The following is a 25,086-nucleotide window of genomic DNA, read 5'->3' as shown; positions in this document are numbered from 1 at the left end:
TGCATTTGATAAATTGTTAAATGGATGCAATTATCTCTCAGCAGCTGTGTATCAAGGATGTTGTTTGTGGAATCTCTGCACTTTGGTTTATAAGCTGCAGCCCTGTACACAGAGCAATGCAGGAATAACAGCATGACAGGCTGTAAACTTTACAAACCCTGTCTCAAATTGACCCCTCATTGTTCCCGAGGTCTTTACTGTAGGCGAATTATCCACAGACGTCTCCTCTTCTCAAAAAAAAACAAACCCTGTGATTAAAACCAGCAAAAACACAAAATAAAGCAGTTCAACTTAAAAATATGTTTTTCTGTGATGTTCTTTGGCAGACACAGGATGTCAGGAGGGGCTGTGAGATGAGCTGCTACTAGCTCAGCTTGTTTTTAGGGTTGGGATTCCTTCAGTGTTCATCGTTTACAAGTGTTATTCCCGGAAACGAATATCCAGAGAGTCCATCCCAAAGCAAACGGACCTGGTAATTGAAACTAGCAAAACTGGTTAACATTGGAATTTTTCCGACACTCCTTTTCAGGGGTTTTGTGACTGCAAGACGAGCTGCCACTAACTTTCCTGAAGCTTGTTTTGCTGTTTCCAGGCGTAAGATGACTAAAATCCTTTATCTGTTTTAATATCTAGCTGAAAGCCAATGTTTTTGGAAGACTGATTAATGTACAACGTAAAGGTAAAACATGTAGGCTGATAAAGGGGTCGGGTGTGGCACTGAACTGGAAAAGGAGCTAAAAGTCAAAATGAACAGCCAAAAATGATCAGATTGACACACTTGTTAGTCATCTACATCCCTTAATGCTTGCAATAAGTTTGCTCTTGAAAGAAGGCCTTCCTTTATATGCTGTTAATCAGCCGTCTGATTGTCTCAATAATGTCTCATAATTCAAGCTGTAAATATCTTATTAAAGGAGCAATTCTCCCCTGGAAAAAGCCACTGTCAGTCAAAGCTGTTTTCTGTAATCGATAGAAGCAATAATATTTCAAATTGGCGCCATAGCTGTGGAGAAAGTTGTACAAACAGCTTGTGGTTTTGCCCATTCTACATTCCTACAACACCCAGCGTGCATTGCGCCCCTCCCTCTGAAAGAACGGCCCAGCGAGAGACGCTGGAGTGAAATACTACTGTTTTCCAGTCAAGGATATTGATCGCTGCAGGCAATGGCTCAGAGCGGTACAGAATCCGAAATACGACCAGAATATACCGGTGGATCATCTAAAAAATCTTCAGGTCTGCAGTCTACATTTCAAACCTGACGATTTCAAACGAGACATGACATCGGAGGCGGGCGTCCTAGATTGAGGAAGTGTAGTTTAGTGAGCTCCCTGGCCTCCATGTGACGCGTTGTATGTAGTCTGGCTGGTTTTCCAGGGCATTCCGTTGGAGAAGCGGATAGCGTCCTCCATAATGGCATTAGCTCCCAATAACAGCATGATAGGACTGAGGTTGAAAATCGGCCAACTGGCCCTTTAATGTCAAAGTGTTACAGGAAAGTTAAAATAACCACGCTAACCGACTTACTAAACTGACAGATACTCCTTCATACTGTCCTATGTAATCCACCACAGCTGTCAGGCCAGTGTTTTCATGTTGAAACAGTTTTGGTATTAGGACGACTGAAAGAGAAAGTTTAAAGAGAGGAATAACTCACTTGAACATGTGACGTTTCTTCAGACAGTAATGAGCCATCACCTCCTCAGACGGCCACACACCTACATCAGAGAGAGACATACAGAGAGTTAGAAACTACACGATATCCATCCGTCTCATCGACAGATCTTTGTCTGCAGGCGTGTGCCCAGCATCTCTATGTGACACGGTGCTTTGATTCCAGTGTCTCAACATCAAAACACCTGAATATTGACACAAACCCCAAATAAAAACAATGAGCGTTCAGTGAAACATAATTGGATGCATTGTGTTTACAGTCTGTGTTCATTCGCTTCTCTTGTGGTTTCCACCTTGCCTGTGATCCAAGGCTTCTTCTCCTCTGTCTGTCTGTCTGTCTGTCTTTCAATCCTAAATCCTTGCAACACACTCTCTCATTGGGCACTGTGTATGCAAGTGTGTGTATGCAAGTGTGTGTGTGTGTGACAGGGGGTCCGGTGGGTGATAATCACAGCGTGCAGGCCTGTCTGCCTTATCACCTACTGTCAGCCCTTCTCCTTCTGCTGTGCATGTAACACACACATACGAACACACACTTGCATGCTTGCTGCTGTATTCTTTCTGCCTCTCAACACACACACACAGAAAACACACACATCTTGGCAGTAGAAAAAGTAAACATTCATTTGAATAAAACTTCAGCTTTTTGCTTCTGGCTTTGAACACGAAGGTTCGGCTTGGCGCCGTCTGGGTGTGTTTGCGCGCACATATTCATGTGTGTGTGTGTGTGTGTGTGCGTGTGTGTTTACATGAAGGAGTTGTTGAGAAAAGAGAATGAGGGGATATAGAATGGGTTGGGGAGGGAGGGAGGGAGACAGAGATAGAAAATGAGCGAGGTAACGAGAGAAAAACCGAGGAGGGAGGGAGGGTTAGAGGAGGAGGAGAGAGAAAAGGTGGTAGTCGATATAATAAGCGGCTTACAGGCGGTCTCTCTTCACCTCGCGGGGCAGACATCACTGCTCTCTCGCTCTCCCTCTCTGTGCCTATATCTCTCTCGCTCGCTCGCTCTCTTTCGCCTCGCTCCGGTCCGCCAAGATTAGCTCAAGCAAGCAGGATTTAATAATGCCTATTGATAAAATGTCCAAATATTCCTTTTCCCCATTAGAAAAAAAAAACACGCTTGCGACGTCTTGGCCTGACAGCACGCACACACACACACACACACACACTGACAGCCAGAGTAGCTACACTGTGTGTCTAGAGAGTTTCAAGACATGTAAGGCTTAAACTGTTATTCCCCTTCAGTCAGGCGCCTGTCACACAGTATATGAACTTCATACTGTCAGCTGGTGCATCAGTCAGAGCCGCGATGGTATTCTGTATGTAAAGCAATGCTGGGAACGACCTCAGCATGCGGGTTTGTTGTTGTGCCTCTGTTTACATTTTTTAATCTGACATTTTTTTGATTTGTAGTCCTTGTAATTCTACTTAATGTTTGTCCCTTTTCCCCTGCCGTTGTCTGCAGCTCTGCAGGTGAATCTTGTTAACGAGGTGCACCTGGCCTTGGAACAGTGTTTTAAACTCATCCGCTGACATCAGAGGACAGAGGCTTTTTAAGTGAGGCCTGCTGCCTTGCTGCCTCTCAGGCAGGAATGTTTGTGTGGTTCTGTTGTGGTATTTTGGTCCTTAGTTGTTTAATTAATTGGTTATATGTACACTACCGTATTTCTAAGAATAAATCCCATGAATTTCCGTGTTCTAAGGTGTTTTTATGTTTTTGTTGGGTCAGTTTGTGGATTGTTGTTCGCCGCACATGGGCCATCTTAGCGTGGAGCGTAACAGTATTTTATTCTTCTTGAGTGTGTTTTTCATTTTTAACATCTCTCATTAAACATTGAAAGTCTGTCCATGAATACTTTTGGACATGTCTTCCTTGGCTGTGGCTCTATTTACCAAGCATATTAGATTCCACATTGAGGACATGTAAGTCGGTCAATCAGTCGGTCGGAAAGTATGAAAAACAATCCTTTCCTTTAAACACAACTTCAGCACTCTTATGCACAGACTGTACCTGTTACTAAATCAAACATAAAGCGTCATACTGTTGGAGAAAATAGAGACAAGTTATTTAAAAAAAACTGAATACTTAGACTTATAAACATTTGGTGCACTAGAAAGTATTGTGCATGGCAGTTTGACTGAAAATAAACTACAGTACAGTGATGAATCAGACAGTGACAGAAAGGAATATTGGCGGCCTTAACCATTATGTGGAGAAATACACATTTCCTGTGTTATGTAAGGCTGTATGATGACATCACTGAGCATGCCTTTGTATTTACGCTCATCTTACTGTTCCATAATTAAATCTGCATTTGGCTTTGGTCACTGCAGGTAAAAGAAGGCAGCCTGAGGTGCAGCTCTTGATACCCTGATGAATAAAAAGCATATTTAACTTTTATTTCCAGTATTTACCAGGCAGGAGTGAACAAATAGTAAGCGCCCTGTTCTGCTGCAGGACTGAGCAGAGACACTGTTGCACCTGCAGGCTTTGTTCACCCACTAGAACTGATGTGCGGCCGGGGTATTAGATGCTCTTTGCAAAACGTCAGTTAAGCTCCTCCCCCTCCCTATGTGCAGCGATGTGTGTTACCATGACACTTGACATCAAGGGCCACCCAAAACATCTCGGGGAGATGAACAGCAGAGGGTGGTAATGCAACATTAAAGTGGGTGAGCTCTGCGGTTCAACAAGACGAGCAGAAGAAGAAAAAAGGAAGCCCCACATGTTGATGTGAAAGAGGAGTTTCAGGCTGATGCTCACACTCCAAGATTAACTTTCTTTAATACAAAGTCATTTGTTTGCATGTGTGTGCGTGTTTGTGTGTGTGAGAGAGAGAGCAAGACAGACAGCACTAAGTAATAAAGCTTTGTAAAGCATATGTGAGTCTGATGGTTAATCCCCAACTCCAATAACATTAATAGCCAAGGGTGATAAAAACTATGGGTGTGTATCTGTGTGTTTGTGTGTGCATGCATTCGTGATGTGGTGCCTGTCAGTGTGTGTGTGTGTGTGTGCCTCCCAGGTCGAGGTGCACTGTAGGAAATGAAGGGATCAGGAGCAGAGAGCAGATTACTCTTCCTGAGGATAATGAAATTATTTCTCACCTTCAATTACCAGATGAGGAAAGGAGGCAGTGTAGGTGTGTGCGTGTGTGCGTAGCAGCTTAATATAGTTATCACTCCAAGGCACTAAACCTTGCCAATGGTGTTACCCCGAAAACCATATGCACAGCTTATTGGAGCTGTGCGCTTGAAACTCCCCTCTGGGTGGGATGCTCTTGGTTTAGGAACAGCTGAAAAGCTGTGAGACGAAATCGTTCTGATTGAGAGGTGGCTTAAAAAGTACATGTGTACAATGCATGTTGGCTTTGCATGTCTGTTATGCTGAATAGATGTTAAATATGTTAAATTACAGTGTCCAAAATGTCCAGTTTTATTCATATATGCTATAGATTTACTCAGACACTCCTATTTCATGTGGAGGACGTCTTGTTCTTATTCATTGTACTTTCAATTTAATTAGTTGGGTCTGAACATTGGTGAGGTGTTTAGCGCTGTTGCCTCACAGTGTTGTGACCAAGTCATCTTTGCTTAAGTCTTAAGCAAGTCTCGAGTCGTTTTTTCTTGGGCAAGTCAAGTCAAGTCCCAAGTCACTTTTTTTCCACCCAAGATCCAGCACTCTTACCTGTAGTATCCGGTCTTTATAAAGAGAAAAGACAAGGTATTAGAAGCCGGTCTAATTATGATATTATTGACCAATTTATATAACCTGTTCAAAAAGTATGAATTGTATGTGTATTATCTTGGCACAGACGCAGCCATGATGATGGTATCGTCTGAGACCGTAACGAGTACGATTGATGAGGCTTCTCTTTGGGAAAAACATCAGGTAGCGGGGGGCCTTTGATGTTGCGTGTTGCCATAGCGAGGAGTTTGACTGACAGCCAGTCATCCAATAACGACAATCACATACCGGGGAGCTTTTTGGGTCGTCCAATGATTATTTTTAGTTTGCGCTGCATACATACTTGATAGTTAGACAGAAACTTTTAATGATATCATTTTATATTGAACAGCTAACATTCAAACTTATGAACACACTCAAGTCATCCGAGTGATCATGCGTCAAGTCAAGTCATTAACTTGCAAGTCCAAGTCAAGTCGCAAGTCATCAAAACAGGGACTCGAGTCGACTCAAGTCCAAGTCAACAAGTCTCCAGTCCACATCTCTGCCTCACACAGGTAGAATGTTTGCATGTTCTCCCCGTGCATGCGTGGGTTCCCTCTGGGTACGTCTGCTTCCTCCCACAGTCCAAAGACATGCTGGTATGATCATTGGTGACCCTAAAATTGCAGTCCAGAGTGTACCCGGCCTCTTGCCCAATGATGGCCGGGATAGGCTCCAGCCCCAATGTGACCTTGCACAGGATAAGCGGTATAGCTAATGGATGGATGGATGGTTTATTGTGACATTAGAAGGCAGTTTTCCAGCCCTATAATATATATATATATATATATATATATATTTCAATGCTCAATAATTTAACAGTGAATTTATTTATTTATTAATGTATCTGTCCTACTTGCTGGGGCAGGATGGGATATCCCTGTTTTAACTTTAAACATGCATCATTTGCATGCAAACAGCACAAAATTAGAAGCTCCAATCAGATATGTTTTTCTTTAAAAATTACTCAAACCACATAATATGTTATGATAATAGTTGGCAGAAGTTGATAACTGATGGATTAATGGTTGCAGCTCTAAATAAAGAAACTACTGGAGGGTTGAAACAGCCTTAGAATACAAGGCGTGACCACTGCAGGCAGTCGTGTGCTGTCCAGGCTTTCCTTGATCCTGTGCTTTCTTAGAAACCGGTCCTAAAACATGCTTTCAAGTTAGCAGCACTGGAAGTAGGAAGCCAGCTGAACCAATCCCATTTCTTGGTAGAACTTGTGTTTAATGCCGTGGTCCTAAAACCCTCATCCCTCCACATCCTGGTGACCCCGAGCTGACCCTGGGAACTCCACTTATGGCAGCGCTAATCTGGCTTCAGTAGCTGTGAGTAATCACATGCACAGGATGGAATTATCCATCCATCCCTCAGTTTTCTGCTGCTTATCCAGGTTTGGGCCACGAAGGCAGCAGGCTTAGAAAGGTAACCCGGTCACTCGGGCATCCTTCTCCCCACCCACGTCCTCGAGGGATCCCGGGCCGTTCCAGGGATCAGACAGCAGGGAGGGAATTAGCTAAAGGGCTGTTTCAAATACCTGAAGGGGATCCAGGTGCTATTTGCGGGGAAAGACATCCTAAAATAACTCGCGAGCTGAGCCGAGATGATTGAGACGAGGCCGGCCGTCTGTTCTCAGTAGCAACAATTAATTAAACCGAGCCTGAGCACTTTCATTTCAGAGATAACAGGATCTGCTTAAGTGAGCCGCTGCTGAAAGCAATATTGATTGCTGTTGTTCAGACTGTTTAAAATACAATAGAGTTTAAGCATCCTTCGTGTAGTGCAAATGTTAAGAGATGAGAGGTTGTACAGTAGAGTTGTGTTTTCTAACGCTGCATTTACTCAACTTATATACAGTACAAGGCCACTGTGTTTCCTTTGGAGTGTAACGATGTGTTCTACAGATGTCAAAGCCCTCCTATAGAGCTGTGAATAGCTGTATCCAAGAATGGAGTATTGTCTGAAGTTTTTCTGAACAAAGCACAGATTTTTCTTGGCCTTTTATGCCTTTCAAGTTAGATAGAGGAGAGTGGATTGCGTCGGAAAAAGGGGAAGAGAGAGTAGGGACGACATGCGGCAAAGGGCCGAGGGTGGGAGTTGGCCACCGCATCGAGGACTGGGCCTCTGTACATGGGTCGTGCGATTTAAACGCTGAGCTAAACCAGCGCCCATTAAGTTGCTTTAAAGGGCTACAGAAAGGATAGGACGAGTAAAAGAAGAGGCAGAGGAGAAGGAGGAAGAGTTATGCAAACACATCACACTGTCATGGAGAGCAGTGAGGAGGAAGGTGTAGTTCGGAAAAGGAAGGGAAGGAGGAAGAGGGAAAAAGTTAAGCAGGATGGAGGACGTAGATATAGCTTCCGGGAGATTTTCCGGGGCTTACAGTGTGGCCCGCTGTTATTCAGATCGATTCAGAACTTCCAGGCAATGACTCCTTTTCCGGGTGCGGATAATTGTTTACAGTCTGACTTAACTCGAGAAGCAGGAATGCTGTTGGAGTAGAGAGAAGACGTCCACCACCGGACTGTAAGCTACACTTCTATGCAGATATCTGATTTAAAAGAGGCTACACGGTCGATGGGTTCCGATGGAGAGAGGGGCAATAGCAGAAAGAGAAAGACATGAGGGCTTAAGATGAAGAGAAAGAGGAAGAGCAGCAAGGACAAAGCAGGGAGAGGAGCGACAAAGAGGAGGAGGAGGAATGGGAATAAGGGGGAGAGTGTGAGGAGGACAGGAATGGATGGCAAAAAAAATAGACCAAGCAAGGACAGGAGAGAGAGAGAGAGAGAGAGAGGGAGAGGTGTCAAGATGGGGTTAAGTGGGCCATGATGTTGCTTTGTGCACACACACATGTGGCTCCATCACTACTACATACTGATACACACAAACACACACCACACACACATATAGTGTCTTTCTCTCCCCTCAGGCCCGCCGTGTCTTCGGGGCTCCGTGGCTCTCTGGCGGTGATCCGTCTCCACATTAAGCGAGGCCTCAGATAATTCCTAAGCCTCCTCCATGGCCGATCCAATAAGGGATAAGGCTCTCGGCTGGCCATGATCAACTGACAATCTGTCCTCTCACACGGCTACTTTAGTGGAGGCCAGGATTACCCCGGCCAGCCTAGACAGGGTACACACAGTTCACAAGAGCACGGCGCTGATGTGTGGAAGCATGTGTGTGGAAGGGAAAGAAAGAGTGAAGGAGAAAGGCAGAGGCAGACTGGAGAAGGTTGTATACGGAGGTAAAAGTGTGTGTTTAGAGTACAGGTACAAGTCTTTGTGTGTTTCATCTAGTTTATTCATTCATTCATTCAATTAATACTTGTGCTGTTGCCTCTTAGCTAGAAGGTTCCTAGTTCGAATCGGACTGGGGAGAGTTAAGGGCCAGAGCACAGTAAAGTTACGTGCGTGCAGAAACAGATCTTGTCACTCATCACAGTCTGCTAAAATAAGGGGTAAGAACCAGGTCGTTAGGTGATATAGGCGGTCTCCTAGGGCAACCACATTTTGTGGAGCGTTGAGCCGCAACGTTTTAGCTGATGCCCCAGTACCATGCTAAATATAAGCTTAACTTATCTCTGCTCCGCTTGTATTTACCGTCACTCTGCCGCACGCCGGCGTGTTTAACAGCAGAACAGCTTCTTGTGTTGGTCTGAGGTTAACGTTCACAGATATGTAAACTTCAATGACTGTAGTGATTGTTTTAGTTACGTCTCCTCTCGCCATTCCTCCTCTACTCTGCTAATCCAGAACAGATCGGCTGCAGGAGCCGTATTTGTCAACAGAGCTGTCAATCATAATCAGCATCAGATAACTCATTAAAAATAGACTTGTCATAAAAACACTTGTACGTAAATCAGCATGATAATAACTAACTATAATGACAGAAACCATGTTTGAGAAACATTTATTTAACGTGTATTTAGATTTTATAGTTTGACTCATGTCCCATCTGTTAACATGGAGGAGGCGGGCTTTATGACCTATACTGCAGCCAGTCAGCAGGGGGCGATAGAGATGTTTTGGCTTCTCTTTAAGGGAGCTGTTGTGTCATCCATCTTTGTATACGGTCTATGGTTACAAGTGGAGAGGAGAGATGCATTCATGTCCAGTTGGAGAAAAACTCAAACATAATCTTTTAATAGAGGGGAGGGTAAGAAGTTGGCCTCTCCGTGACATACAGTGATTAAATGTGTAATAGCAATCCTTTAGAGTTTGAGGCCAGTATTTTTCTGATCAGGCATCTGACAAATAGTCTATTATCATTATTACTATCACACAGTGACGTGGAAATTGGAGACAAAAAAAGTAATCAAAAATAATCTTTAGAATAAAAAATACATTTGTTGTTACATTAATCGATAAAAAAAAGTCACTGTAGATTAATCGATAAAAAAAGTCATCATTAGATTAATCGATAAAAAAAGTCATCATTCGATTAATCGATAAAAAAAGTAATCGTTAGATTAATCGATTAAAAAGTCATCATTAGATTAATCGATAAAAAAAGTCATCATTAGATTAATCGATAAAAAAAGTCATCGTTAGATTAATCAATTAAAAAAGTCATCGTTAGATTAATCGATAAAAAAAGTAATCATCAGATTAATCAATTAAAAAAAGTCAGCGTTAGATTAATCAATAAAAAATGTCATCCTTACATTAGTCGATAAAAAAAGTAATTGTTACATTAATCGATAAAAAAAGTCAGCGTTAGATTAATCGATAAAAAGTCATTGTTAGATTAATCGATTAAAAAAAAAGTCATCGTTAGATTAATCAATAAAAAATGTCATCCTTACATTAGTCGATAAAAAAAGTAATTGTTACATTAATCGATAAAAAAAGTAATCGTTAGATTAATCGATAAAAAAAGTAATCATTACATTAATCGATAAAAAAAAGTAATCGTTAGATTAATCGATAAAAAGTAATTGTTTGATTAGCTAATTGATAAAAAAATACTTGTTAGCTGCAGCCCTAGTGTAACAGTCCTAATGTAGCCTACAATATGTCCATTATGACTCGTACAAAAGAAAGAGATTATTCCGTGGAAGGATTCTTGGTACAGTTTATTTTGTGTTAAGTGTTTGATTCTTCCTTCTCCAGCAACGTGTTCAAGATTAAAACACGAATTTTCCAAATAGTCCAGCTTCAGAGAAATCATCAAAACCATTAGTTTGAATGTGCAGGCTGACTGAGGGGCTGAGTGTTCATCAGTCACTATGCTGATACTGAAATCTGTACAAGTCTAAGATCTTAATCAAATAATCCAGCCTCAAAAGAATTTCCTCGTAACGAAAAGAAAGGCGTAATCAGCAACAGGAACTGGAATGCCATAGGGCCAAAAAGCAAGTATTACAGAGGCACTCGAGGCTTTAAGGAGCCCTCATGCTGTATATTAATCAGGTGGCTGCTGCAGTCAGGTGATCGGAGGCAGAAAGGCTGCGATGCAAACACAAGTCAACAAGGATGAAGAACAAAACCTGATCGATCAGAGAAAAGGAAAGCTGTGTGGCCTTTAAGGATCTTTCCCTCCCTGATTAATGCGACCAGGTTTTTTAAAGGTATTAAAAGCAGTGTGTAAATAATAAACACAATTATGAATTGATCAGTCTGCCCGGCCGCTACGGTAAACACACGCACTGTGAATAGACGGTTCAGATAGCCTGTTCGCCTTTCACCAGAAGAGCCAGGCAATGTGTGATAAGCATCGACATTCTAGCCAACAGAGTCCGCCTTGGAGACACTCCTGATCCCTTTTTCCATTGGAATAGGCTCATTTTAACACATGCTCACACACGCACACACACACACGCTCAGAGGACTGTGCAGGGCTTCGATAAGCGTGGCCCTCCTCTCTCTCTCTCTCTCTGAGTAAACATGGTTTTGGATTAGGCAGAGTATAATGAGAGCAGGGGGCTATCTGCCCACCACGCCTGCATTGTGGCCCCCCGCTCCTCTCTGAGGGGGCCGGGACCAATCTTTACTCTGCTATTTATCCCCCTCCTCTGATAGCTTACTTATCTGCTGCAAAATGCCAGGGCTGACTGCCTGTCTAACTGCCCCTGTAACTGTCTGCTCGCCTGTTTGTCTGCCTGCTTCCGCACCTGCCTGTCTGTCTGTCTGTCATCCTGTCTTATATCCTGCGAAAGCTTTAAGACAAATGACGACCACTCATTTTATCTCTCCTCTACCTGTCTGTCAGCACGTCTGTCTACATGACGGGTTCGTTTCCTCAATCTCCTCCACCGCTGTTGCAGAAGACAGTTCTGCAGCATGTGTGGTATTATAGAGCAGAGCGATGGTATATGTTGAGCAAGCAGGGCTGCTTCTCTGCTATGTCAAGTCATGGCTTCCTGTTATACGTGCAAGCACTACCGCATTGGTCTGAATATAAGACGACCCTGATTATACGACGACCCCCCCTTTTCAAGACTTTTTTAAAACGATTTTGTTTTTATAAAGAAAATAACTGATTTTAAATTTTGAATAAAATCATGTTTCATTATCTTTTACATTAAATTGTCACATTTAAATTAAATAAAACACCTTTCAAAATTTATCGGAATCAATCGAAGTGAAGTGAGTCCTGAAACAGCTGGATGGCAGCTCTGAAAACGGGCAAACCTTTGTTACATTTTTCCAGTAACATACTGACACACTCTCCTGTCAATCAGTTGAAAGCGACCGCCTTAAGGACCGCAGTACGCTTTTCTCTGTTAGCATCTGTTATGTAAGACTGTTTGCATCTTCAAGACACGGCAGTACGGCAGTCCGTTGCTGACTCCCAGGAGCTTTAACCAAGGTGCAGAGGGCCAGGCTAAGCCCGCGCCGCTACGGTTACCTGTGATCTTTGTGGGCTCACCTTTTTTGGACATTACACTATGTGATAACAATTATCTTATAATTGACATCATTACTCGCCTCATTTATACTTTTGAGCCACTTTGTTGCAGACGGTCACCGTGTTTCTCTCCATCTTTCTTCCCCCTCACAATGTCGTCGTGACTGACGGCTGGCCTCAGCCACGCAGTCTACTGTTGTGAACGTATGCTGGCCTTTAAAAGTCTCAGAATATAAGACGATCCCGATTTTTCTGATGTATGTCAAGGGGAAAAAAAACCCTGTCTTTTATTTGGACCAATACGGTCATTCTTATCTTTACTTTATAAAATGATACAAGAGATGTTCTGTGAACAGTTTTTTTTCTACCCGATACCGATACCTAAATATGAGTATTTTGCTGATACTTTGTACCCCTCCCATACTAGTGCAATTAAAAATATAAACATAATATTGGAGGAAAAACACTGATTGTTTTCTGTTATTGTCACCTGAAACCATTTGAATTTGGGGCTAATTTGATACCGTATCTTAGGCAGTATCGGAGGCCGATACCAATACTGGTATCTGTATCCGAACAACCAACACATTCACATCGTAATATTTTATTCTGTCGTTCATGTTTTTTAGTCAAATATGCAGCAAATTGAAGAGAAAAAAAAGAGCTCTCAAGCTTCAGTACTGGCTTCTTTCACCATGTATCCCATCATGCCCTGCGATTCTCATTGGCACTGAATAAAAGTAAAGAGTGTTCACTTAATAAAATGACATCTGTAGCACAACCATTGGCGTGGAAGTGAGGGCTACGGGAGGAGAGCCGAACAGGGTACGGAGAGAGGAATATGCAGGAGGGAATGAGAGAGGCAGAATAACCGACAGAGAGGAGGAGGAACGATGGAATGAGATGTGAGGAGAGACAGGAGGTGTGGGGAGAGACAGGAGGAGGCCGAAACAAAGCGGGAGTTTGACATGTGGCTAATAGACATATCAGCAGCGAGGTGTGGGGTTTAGCTGGCAGACGAGAGCTTTGCAGAGCTTCGTTCATTGATTAGCATACAGAGAGTGGCATGGGGCTGTGTGACAACCCCAGATTATACTGCACACACACACACACACACACACACACACACACATGCAGACGCACACACAATGTAGATTGCCACAGATTGCATCTCTGTCCTTCCTTGGAGAAAGGCAAGGATGTCAAATTACAGGGTGTCACCTGCAGCAAGCTGTCTAGTTTCTTTGAATGTTAATGTATAAACAATTAGGATGGGGGGGGAGAGAAGAGGGTGGGGGTGATTGTAGAAGAGAAAGATGGAGGGATGAAAGAGTTGGGATACTGGAGGAATAAAAAGGAGACACTGAGGGGGAATGGGGCAGCAGAGAGGAGTCGGTGAAGGTAAAATGAGAGAGTGCAGGGAGGACAGTTCAGATTAAACTAACTGATGAGAGGCTCTCATTTCTTGGATCATGGCAAAAGAAAAAAAGAAAACAATATAAGAAAGCCTGGCAGCTATCACTCAGCCCATCCCTGATGTAAACCTGTTTTATGTGAACTGACGTGAAATGAAAAAACACGATCATCCAGCCTAACGTGAAGGAACAACATACATTTAAAGGAATTCCACGTTCTTCTGCTGTCAGCATCTGCCGACTGTGACGTTCGTTGAAACCAAATCTTAACCCACTTGTCATTTAAATGCAAGAGTCACCAGATTTGACATCAAAAACACCAGTTGTTTCAACCAAAATTGGAGCCCTGGTCGGCTTTGCCTGCTAAAAAAAAAAACACTTCTCAAACAAACACCATCTCCAAATAAATGAGATTGTGGAAGGCGAGAACACACCGGCTCCGGCAGCTCTGTTATCTGAATAAGTCTGAGCCATCGGTGCCTGCTGACCGCTGTCCTGCTTATAGGCAGATAGACCAAATAAAAACATTATTTACACCAAATAACGCAGACTGGCACTTTCAGTCTTTTTATAGAGTCAGTTAACCTGTTACATAAATGTCATTTAAACATTAGTAATCAATGACTTTCATCCTATTCACAAATCATACAAAGGCAATCAAGTGAATGTGTTTTATGATGTACACATCAATTCACCTGCTGTATATAATAATCTTTCGCTTTACAAATCTTGCAGGTAGGGCTGGGTTTAAAGAATCAATTTTCCCGATTCGAATCGATTCTCATTTGAATGATCCAATACCGATTCATATATCCCGAGATCGATCTTTCAAAATATGTAAAAAAGTGTCTGAACACTCACATTTCTGAGCGCTCCTGAACGCAGCACAACTCAGCGCAACCTTTCGAAACACGGCAGTGAGGGAGACATGCCCGGACTTGTTTACTGCACCTTCTAAAGAGACGTCAGTGATCGCCAGGACTCTTTTTATCGTGTGTGCGTCCATGAATATGTAAGTTAGTTTTGCACTGATGTGTACGTTACTCTGTGTTAGCGTCGGCTTTGGCCACAAGTGTATTTTCGACATGTTGTTATACAGTATGCCTTTACTCTGGCTTTGTTCGTGGCCAAATCTCACGGAAGTTGTAGCCCAGTTTGTTTAATCAAAACCCTGAGCCAGATGTACAAAAATGATGGACTAAAAATCGGAACTGGAAAAAAAGTTCATAAGCTACCTAATTCATGAAATAGTTAATATTGTGTTGACTGCTGTGTGTCGTCAAATAAAACGTACATGATGTAACGAATCGGGACCCTGTGAATCGGACTCGAATTGAATTGAGAAATCCATATCGATACCCAGCCCTACTTGCAGGCGATCCTTTTCTTTGCAGCGTGGAGGGTGAAATCTTCCCAGACTTTAGAAGCGTCAGGACACGATGGTGTTGCATTGGCTGCCGCCGTTTTGCTATCTTTTGTTTGCCTTTCGCTTCCCGGTCGCTGATTTGCATGCTCAACTCTCAGCAGAGTGTAAGGATGAGAGATGGCTCACCCTTTAGCAACCTCAGCTCCGGAAAACGATGTTAGGTCCGTGCACAGGATGAAAAACATGCAATGATCGACAATTACATTTGTCGGCAACTAATTTAGCCATCAATTTTAGTCAACAATGTCAGATCACGCTCACACAATTTCCAAGAAACCGAGCTTGGATCAGAGAAAATTGAAATAAATGATATTCAGTGATGTCAAAGGTGCTAAAGAATCGCCTTATTCATAAAAGCGCCAGTTTGTCCAACTGATTAGGGCAGTAAGCAACAAATATTTTCATTATAGATTAACCTGCTGATAATTTAATTAAAGTTAAAATTGTGCATTAAATGCAAAAATCCCTATTATCATCCAAAACCCCAAAATACTCAATTTTCTATGATATAAAGAAGTTAACCTGCAAATCATCACATTTGAGAACCAAAAAATGAAAGCATATCTGGCCTGTGTGTTTGTGAGCACATCAGTGTGGGAGCAGGCAGTCACATGTATACCACAAAGTCTAAATTGAAGGAAGGAGTTGACAGACAGGGGGGCGGGGCGGGGGGAGAAGGATATATTGTACAAGAGTGACAGAATAAGGAGCGTGTGACAGAGGAGGGAGACAGAAATCACATCCAGGAGTCTGCCCAACAACTGCTCTGATGCCTTAAACATGAGACTCAGATTTTCTATCTCAGTGAAGAGGTGCTGAGAGGAGAGGAGACGAGAGGGAGACAGGTGAGGGAGGTAAACACGAGGGTGTGGATCAGTTCGGGATACAAAGACGGAGCTGCAGGAGACGGTTTGTCAAATTGTCACAGAAACGTGTTTTAAATGTGTAAATTATCGGATAAAATTCACAATAAGTCTCCTTCACGTCCAAGTACTGTTGTGTTGTCCTGTGCACAGCAGTGCCTGGGTTGTGAGCCTTTTAAAGGACAGCGATTGGTCTTATTTAAGGCTGCAATTATGGACTATTAATCTATGATTTATTCGATTAATCAATAAAAAGTTGGTCTATAAAGTGTAAAGAAAGTGTAAAAACGTTTATAGATAATTTTTGTCTAAGGTGACATTTTTAAATTTCTTGTAGTGTCTGATCAAAAGTCCAAAACGCAGAAATTCAGCAGCTGAAAACGTCTTTTACTGACTGAAAAGTGATACAACCTGGATGATGTTACACCATGTTACAATGATCAATGGCCTGATGCTGACTTACAGGTATATGTGACTGTTACATGTCTGTTTGGTGCTGCAGCAGCATTACAGATATGCCTATAACTCCTTTTAATGCACTTCACTTGAATGATTGGCTGCCTGCAGGGTCACGCCGGCCTGCGATTGGCCACTCAGCTTCACGCTCCAACCAACATCAAGCTGGCCGATTCGAACTTCCCGAGGACACATTTGTGCAGTTTAACAGCTGCTTTATCTACCCTGCTCTGTTGATGAAGCTTGTGTGTCGGAGCAGTTATTTCGTTATGTCGTTTTGTGTCTACTGTGGTGAAATTGTTTAAGGTAACCAATCATGTTGCGGTCGTTTTTAACATGTGGAAAAGACATGATGATCAATTCTGTGACGTGAGGATGAAAGCAGTTTATGAGAAGGTGAGGGCAGGACAGGAGGAAGGTCACTGGGGTGAGTTTGTTAAAGTATGGATGATCTAAATGGGTGGAGGCAGCGGTGATTGGGAGGAGGAGCGGTTGTGGTGGCAGGGTGTTAATTTGGGCCCTTCAGAGGAGGAAGGAGACGCCCGGGGGCTCTCTGTCGCTTGTTTCTCTCTCCACTGAAATAAACTGCACTGCGACAAACTCGCCATGAGAGGCCAACGAGTGTGTGCACATGTGGTGCAGCAGTGTGTATTTCCAACTGACTTAGTGACTGTGTGTGTGTGTGTGTGTGTGTGTGTGTGTGTGTGTGTGTGTGTGTGTGTGTGTGTGTGTGTTGGTCTGCCCGGAGGCTCCCTGTGTGCAGGCGTTTCATTGGAGAGGCAGATGAGCAGGGCAGATATCCCGGGGCGGCCTGGCAGTGGCCAGAGCTTTATCTGAGCTGAAATGATTTTAGCACTCCGTTTTGGAGCACTAACCCAGGAGCAATGTCACCCCCTCCTCCTCCTCCTCCATCCTCCTTCTTTTCTTCTTCCCTATATCCTTTTATTCTTCCTTAGTTCTCTGTCACTTTGTCATTTTCTCCTTTTTCCTACAGCTTATTCTCTTAACCTCTCCTCTCATCTCTGCTGTCTTTTTCCATCTCTGGCTTCTGGCTACTAGATTAGGGTGACAAAGTTGATTTTTTGCTGAGGAATTAAATAATTTCTGATTAATATTCCTTCAATAAACTAATTGATTTTATTTCCGATAGTGTCAGGTGTTAAAAAGAGATCCAGGTAAATGAAAGAAACATGGGCGCTTGCAAAGGCATGAAACAGATTTTTTGGCCAGAGAAGATAAGAGATTAATAGATGCAGTTTGTAGAGATGGGAGGTTTGACTCTTTTTACTAACTCGAGTTTGTATGTTTGATTTGTATCACTAACGAGAGCCTGGTTTTGGAGTCACTTCCCCCACCGGCCCAAGCGTTTAGCACTCCGCTAACATTAATGGAGCTTAAATTTGCAACAATAAACACTTTAAAGGGCCAGTTCACCGATTTTCAGCCTCAGTCCTATCATGCTATTATGGGGAGCTCATGCCATTATGGTAAAAAAAAATGCAGTTTCGCTCTGTGCCTTTGGAGGACGCTGTCCCCTTCTCCAATGGGCCCTGGAAAACCTCCGCCAGACTACGTAAAATGCGTCATCTGGCGGAGGCCAGGGAGCTTGCTAAACTACACTTCCTCAATCTAGGACGCCCGCCTAAGATGTCTCGTTCACAATCGTCAGGTTTGAAATGTAGACTATTGCTTCTATTGATTACAGCGAACACTAGCTTTGACTGACAGTGGTTTTTTACAGGGGCGAATTGCTCCTTTAAACCAACTCTGAGGTACAAAAAAATAACTCTTGTACACAAATAGTGGTGATAAAATTATTTTATTTAGAACTGTTTTGTTGTTAAAGTCCATCAGTCTGTTTAACAGAGCAGTCTGACACTAGTTAAAACCACACTGTAAAGCATCCTTTGTAACATGACAATCATTTGTAACATTATTCCCCGTCAGTGTAGTCAGGTAGGTTCCTGAAACACACCTGATCTGCTCTCCAGAACACTGACATCAAGTGTTGCTCCATTGTTTTTTCCCAGTAGGAGGGAATGTCGCTTTACAGTAGGACTAATCCTGGTGGAGCCTCCCTCACCGTCCCCCTCCCACACCCCCGAGCCCCACGTCTTCATCGCCTTTACGTAATGTCCCGTATTTTACATGAGACTCTCAGGCAGAGGCACGCTACTCTTCTGCAATCAGAGCCATTATCACAGTGTCAATGGAGAGGGCCCACCAGGCTGCAGCAGCGTAGATGGTACCTTTCACATCTCCCCTCCCCACTCACTCTCCCTCGCTCTCTCCCCCAGTGCAGTTACCTTGGCTGCCACATGGGGAATTAAGTGGCATTACGAGGAAAGGATTCTAGCTGAGCTTAACTGCATTACAAGAACAGGTAATATACCCTGAGTGTGTGTGTGAGTGTGAGAGAGAGAGGGAGGGGAGACGGCTTCTTGTAGGTTTGGGAGAGAAAAAGAGAGAAAGAAAAGGGGTCTTAAGTGAATTGTCAACTCAAACGCTCTAATCACAGTGAAAGCTCTGGACAAAGAGCACCCACGGACACCAACGGAGCACACCCTGAGGGCGAGGAAAGGCCACTTAGCCCTCTCTGACTCCCTCTCTACCTCTGTCTACCTGCTTCTCTAGCTTTTCCTTACTCTATACAGAGGAGGAGCTTTTCAAAATGAAACCTTCCAAAGAACCTGAACAACATTCTTAATTCATGATAGTTATGTTTGAGATGCTTCATTTTTCACTTACGAAGCAGTACTGACAAACTCTAAAAAACAAGTGAGTCTGCCAGTGCATACTTTTTGCATATTGTGATGTCATGTCATGACGATATGAACTGATCTCAGGAGGGATTGTGTTTGTCAGCTCATGCGTTGTTATGCTGTTTTTTAGGGCATGTAACGTAACGCAATGACGGCATCAACCAATGTACAACATGATGACGCAAAAGATGGAAGTTTAAGCAGTCAGCGGCAAAAAGAAAGCGGTCTCTCGCTGTTATAGTTTTTTATCTTAGACTGATTGATGATTGAAGTTAATAATTATCTCGTTACAATGGCACCTGTCGGTGGGTGGGATATGTTAGGCAACAAGTGAACATTTTATCCTCAAAGTTGAGGATAGCGTTAGGCTGCGAACAACTTGGACAAGGGCCAGATTGTGATAGCTAGACGACTGGGTCAGAGCTCCAAAACTGCAGCTCTTGTGGGGTGTTCCCGGTCCGCAGTGGTCAGTGCCTACCAAATGTGGTCAAAGAAAGGAAAACCGGTGAACCTGCGACAGGATCATGGGCGGCAAATTGCTGAAAAAGTGAATGCGGGTTCTGATAGAAAGGTGTCAGAACATTCCTTTGTGGCAGTGGCCTCTTTCAGCTGAATAGTGCGCCCTGCCACATTGCAAAAATGGTTCAGGAATGGTTTGAGGAACACGACAACAAGTTCAAGAGTGACTTGGCCTCTAAATCTCAATCCAATCGAGCATCTGTGGGATGTGCTGGACAAACAAGTCCGATCCATGGAGGCCCCACCTCGCAACTTACATGACTTAAAGGATCTGCTGCTCACGTCTTGGTGCCAGATACCTCAGCACACCTTCAGAGGTCTAGTGGAGTCCATGCCTTGACGGGTCAGGGCTGTTTGGTGGTTAAAGGGGGACCTACACAATAATAGGCAGGTGGTCATTATGTTATGGCTGATTGGTGTATAATTAAGACTTGGATATTGGACCCAAAGATGGCGCCTGTTTAGTCCGACAAAGTTAATATCTTCTGATTTTACTTTACCCACTAAATAAGCACGGTTGTGTTTCTCCTGCTGGCTCTCGCTGCAATTTCCTGCTTGAACCAAAGACTTTTTGCAGTTTGTCCTGTCAACAGTTTCACAGATGCATCGTCATAATGGCTGTTTATAAGAAAAATGCTTTTGGTCTTCAGAGGTAATATTCACTGCAATACAGCGAGCAGCCACTGGGGGAATTGGGAGCAAGGCTGAGCAGATTTCAGTATAAAGGTCTTAGTAACACATCCATGATTCTGTCCCACAGTGGCTCCACAGGACCTCCTCTTCCTATAAAGCCCATAGGCAGATCACCGGCTCCCCAGGGCCCATGATGGCTCTATTCAACCGTCCCGCTGATGCTATGCTGATTGTCTGAGCACAGCTAGCATTCTGTGTGGCTAAGCACAGGTCATTTCCTCATTTCCCCTGCGTCTCTTTTCAAATGTCCAGGCAGGGAGGGTCTTTGCACTGAAGGTGAGTGAAGATGGAGGTTTTCACATGTGAGAAGTAGAACTAGAAAATCACAAAGGTGGACACAGGCACAATCACTGGAATGCAATAATAAAACTGTAGATGGAAAAAAAAAATGTCTGCAGAATTCCAAGTAAAACACACAATCACATACCCGTGCACCCTCCAGAGTGTGTCCATTGTGCAGGTGACAAAGGAGCGCTCATACCGCCATGCTGAAACATAATGGATGTGGCCCCTTGGCCCACAACTTATTGTAGCACAGAAGACCTCCTTCTCCTTTCGTGTGCGTGTGTGTGTTTGTGCATAGGAGTGCTCGTGTAGAGCAAATGTTCACCTCTGCACTGTAAGTGTAGAAAGATGAGCTTATCAGAGAAGACAAATGAATATTTTTATCTTTCACTTTTTGCTCTATAGACACTAAATTCTTCTCGGAGTTTGAAGTGGAATACGGGAAACACTGAATTCGGAATACTTTTCATTCCTGTGTCCTTTTTAAACAAATAAGCAGACGAATTTATGCAAAACCATTTCAAAAGTGTTTCTACAAATACAATGAATAAACCAGAGAAGGAGGTCTTACTTAGCTAAATATTTTTGGGTTGAGTTTTGAGTGCTTTGTATTTCGTGTCCATTGGAGTTTGGTCCGTTCATGATTTAATTTCCTTTAACAATCAAGAAAGAATGAACAGACTAAAGAATATTCCCTCCTCTAAGCCGTTGTAAAGTAATCGTTTTGATTATTGTACTTTCTCAGTCAAATATGGTTGATAAAGAAGTTTCTGTGTATATTTTAAACTTATGTTTTGCTGGGTCATTACTCTGTTTCATTACTACAGTTACTGCCTTCTACAAGGACGCAAGCTACAAGCTTCTCTGAGCAACCTTTGATGTCAGGTTAGACCTGGCCCACACAAAAAGATTTTGAAAATCTGAACAGATGTTGAAAATGTGAAAGATAATGACAGATCAAACTGTTTTGTTCCTATGGTTTGTGGAGAGCAGCGATATGAACAAAACAGCACACCACACACTGACAGATTCCATTCACCAACAACCAGAGTCCCGACTCTCACAACTGGCAATCTTGCAAAATCTCTTGCGGTCAAACTTGACTTTAGAGGAAACAAAGATGGCGGACGACGGGCAGGAATATGGCGATGATAGTTTTTGGACTACTGAAGAAAAAAATATGGATGAAGTCGTGGAGACGGAGTAAACATGGGCTGTAAGTGTTACAGCACGAGATGTGCTTCCTTCTTCCGTCAGCTTGCTTCCCATTTGGCAATCGTTTCGTTCCACATGTCAATCCACAGAGTGCGTGCTCGGCTGTCCTCGGGGTTCCCCCCACACAACAGAATATCGGATTGTAAATGCCCCCGTAAAATCACTCTTAACCTACCTCACACCACAGGAAAATCTGCAAGAGACTCTTTAGCACCATCAACAAATCGGGACTTTGCTTACTTTTGTCGGAAGGGGGAAATCAGGCCCAAAATCAGCCTGATTATCTTGTAGTGTGTACCCCGCTTCAGAAGTCAAACCAAAAGCCATTCCAAGAAATACAGGCACGTTTGTCTATCACAAAGATGACTGTCATTTTGATTAGAGATGTATACACAGCAATTCTCAAAAGACAATACTCTCTGCCCTATCAACTGGAGAAGTTCAAGAGGAAGGTATGTTTGAATTCAACACCACTTTAATGACAAATTAACTAGGCAAAGTCAAAATATGTGATGGAAAGGGGGGAAGTGGGAGAGAGAGGGACTGTCGGAAAGAGGCAAAGCAACACTGAGTTGAAACAGAGATATGGAGAAGGGCCGAGGAGGTGGGACAACAACAAGGACAGAATATTTTAACACCCAGTGTGACTGAGATTGTGTGTGTATCACTAGTCTGACATCCAACCCAGGCTACATACAGAGAGCATGGCACTGTAACCGGGCACAGAGGGTTGTGATGAATATTTCATATCACAGATTGGAACTTTTGATATTGTCCCCATGAAGTGTGTGTGTGTGTGTGTGTGTGTGTGTGTGTATGAGAGTTTGTGAGTTTGTCTGGGCTCCTCTGGAGAAGGATGCCAGGTCCAGAAACTGACCAGATCACTACATGTTTTAAAGAGCAATCAGATAAGAAAATAGCCTTCAGTACTTTGACATTATTTATGATTTAATTGTCATGTTTAGAACTATATTACGGTTCATTTTCCATGTCTCAGCTCAGCAGTGACATTGGTATTTCCTTTGGCTCAAAAGGTAAAAAACAAGACAGAAAGCACCGGGGCTGCTTGCTTCAGTTTTCACACTATGCTCAGACATTTTGCTCCTCTGGATTTGGTTGAAGTTTGTCTGTAGATTCAGCAAATTCATCCAGAAGAATAAGGCTTTGGTGAAGTTTGCTGCAGTGTAGTGAATCCACTTCAGTTTCCATTGGTGACCAGTTATAGCAGCAGCACCACCAGAGGTTTCTGGCAAAAGACAGCTACGCTATCCTCAACTACTGCAGGTGCTTGAATATCGGCCTTGGTGGCCTCTTCCACCTTCTTAGCTCCTCTGAACTCCACATATGCAGAATTTGTAGATGAGGGACAAACTGTTTGGTATTGGAAGCATTCTGGTTTCCATTTGTAGTCCCAGTAGTGTTTTCCAATCGTGTTGGAGCAGGCTTTGGTAGTGTGCAGGAAAATAGTTCATTAGTAGAGCCAAAGACGCTGAATGCATTGGCTGTAATGCAAATCCAGAACCCATCAACTACTGTCTATAGATAATTAAGCTTTTAAGTGGACCCTGCAAACAGACATCTGCATATGAGTGCAGATAATCCTTAATTTCAGATTCTACATAGAAATGTAAAATCTGAAGGCAGGGAGGTGGATTTCCGGGACGGCAAGTGTTCTGGTTTCTGTTTGTAGTTCGCTTGTAGTCCGAGTAATATCGACCAATCACGTATCAGCAGGCTGCGGCGTATGCAGGAAAAACAGTCCATGTGGAGAGCAAAAGCAGGCGGAACGTAATGCGCCGTAATGACATCCCAGCTCAGCGGTTATTGTATGAGGAATTAGCTTCTCTCTTTAAACAGACATCTGCATGCTAACAACCTGTTCTAGATCTAAAATTCAACTCAACATAAATTCCCCGGATGCTGTGTCACAAAAGCCATTCAGAGTTTCAATTTCCCAACTTCCTGGAATGCATCAGAAATGACCGATCGGACCTCCATTCAACAAGCGAGCATTTTAAAGTGGTTTTCTTCTCCTCTTGAGGACACACCTGACAAAGCTTCATTTTAACATACTTTTACTAATCTGCATCATGATGTTGAAATTTCGGCAAAGGTAAGACGTGTTAATTAAAGTAAATGACAATCACATTTCTTATTCGCAGAAAAGGAAGTTTTGACGGGAAGTCACTAATCACCCCCAGAGGCTATATCATTGTCAGACTATAGCTGATGGGATCCGAGATTGGAGTGAATATAACAGCATGGTTCTTCTTCTGCTTGTCAAGTTGATAGTCTGACTTCAAAGAATGACCAGAGCTTGGAAAAGTACGTCTTAGCCTTTTTAGCATTTAACTTTAACTTTAGATATCTGTTGGCTACACTTGGAGCCCTGGGAAAATAGGCCATCCCTCTCCAAAGGGTACGTAGTCGTCAGGTAATAGTTGAGGGGTTCAGAGATTGGTTTAAAATCAGCAACGTTTCTATTAGAGGACGCTAATAGACTGAAAAGCAAAATCGGGGAGTGTAAACCTGTATTTAACTGCATGGCAGAGTCGTAAGGATCATGGGGCAAAGTGCTACTGAGAGGACAATAAAGCAGCTTTATGCTAAGATACTGATTATCAAACTCACACTGATAAAAAGGTTTATTTCTATCTTACTTTAGGGTGATGTTTAGGGTTGGACTGACTTGTACTGTTTGATAAGTGACAGACGCAGGCAGACAATAGCCAACTGTCAGAGCCGAGAGATGAGAGGGAGGGAAGAGCACACACACACACACACGCAGAGTCAGGGTCAGTAATTGAGTGGGAGGGATAAGCTCTCCTCATTCTTTCTATTTGCCTGTCCCCCATCCTCCTACACACACACACACACACATATACACGCTGCAACACACCAGTCACCCCATCATCACCCAACAAGACCAATTTGTTGCCACGAGTTACCAGCAGGGGCCGGGACAATGTCAGCTGTCACTCAGAGCAGACGAGGCCTGTCATTGGCTTGATGGTCACCAGTGGTTACGGACGATGATGCTTAGTTAGTGAGACTATTTACGTCACACACACACACACACACAGACACACACACGGTCTTGAATAAAAAAGCAATAAAAGATAGAGAATAAAAATGCATTGGTGCCGGCTCCTATCAGAGCCACACTGAGATTAAGTCACACAGCGGAGAGAGAGA

The 25,086-nt window shown here is 43.2% G+C and overlaps 1 protein-coding gene across 1 annotated transcript in view; it reads right to left on the bottom strand.

The window, feature by feature from the left end:
• Positions 1-25,086, bottom strand: part of camkmt (calmodulin-lysine N-methyltransferase) — a 117,107-nt gene that overhangs the window by 33,079 nt on the left and 58,942 nt on the right. The window contains exon 4 of the mRNA XM_069659059.1: positions 1,656-1,716. Within this exon, the coding sequence (XP_069515160.1) occupies positions 1,656-1,716 (61 nt within the window). The remainder of the gene's footprint in view (positions 1-1,655; positions 1,717-25,086) is intronic.

Source organism: Semicossyphus pulcher, unplaced genomic scaffold, assembly GCF_022749685.1.
Source record: "Semicossyphus pulcher isolate SPU_LCO1_2020_fin unplaced genomic scaffold, fSemPul1.0.p SCAF_12, whole genome shotgun sequence".
NCBI lineage: Eukaryota > Metazoa > Chordata > Actinopteri > Labriformes > Labridae > Semicossyphus > Semicossyphus pulcher.
The sequence above is the reverse complement of the archived record's forward strand: the minus strand, read 5'-3'. Positions and strand labels throughout refer to the sequence as shown.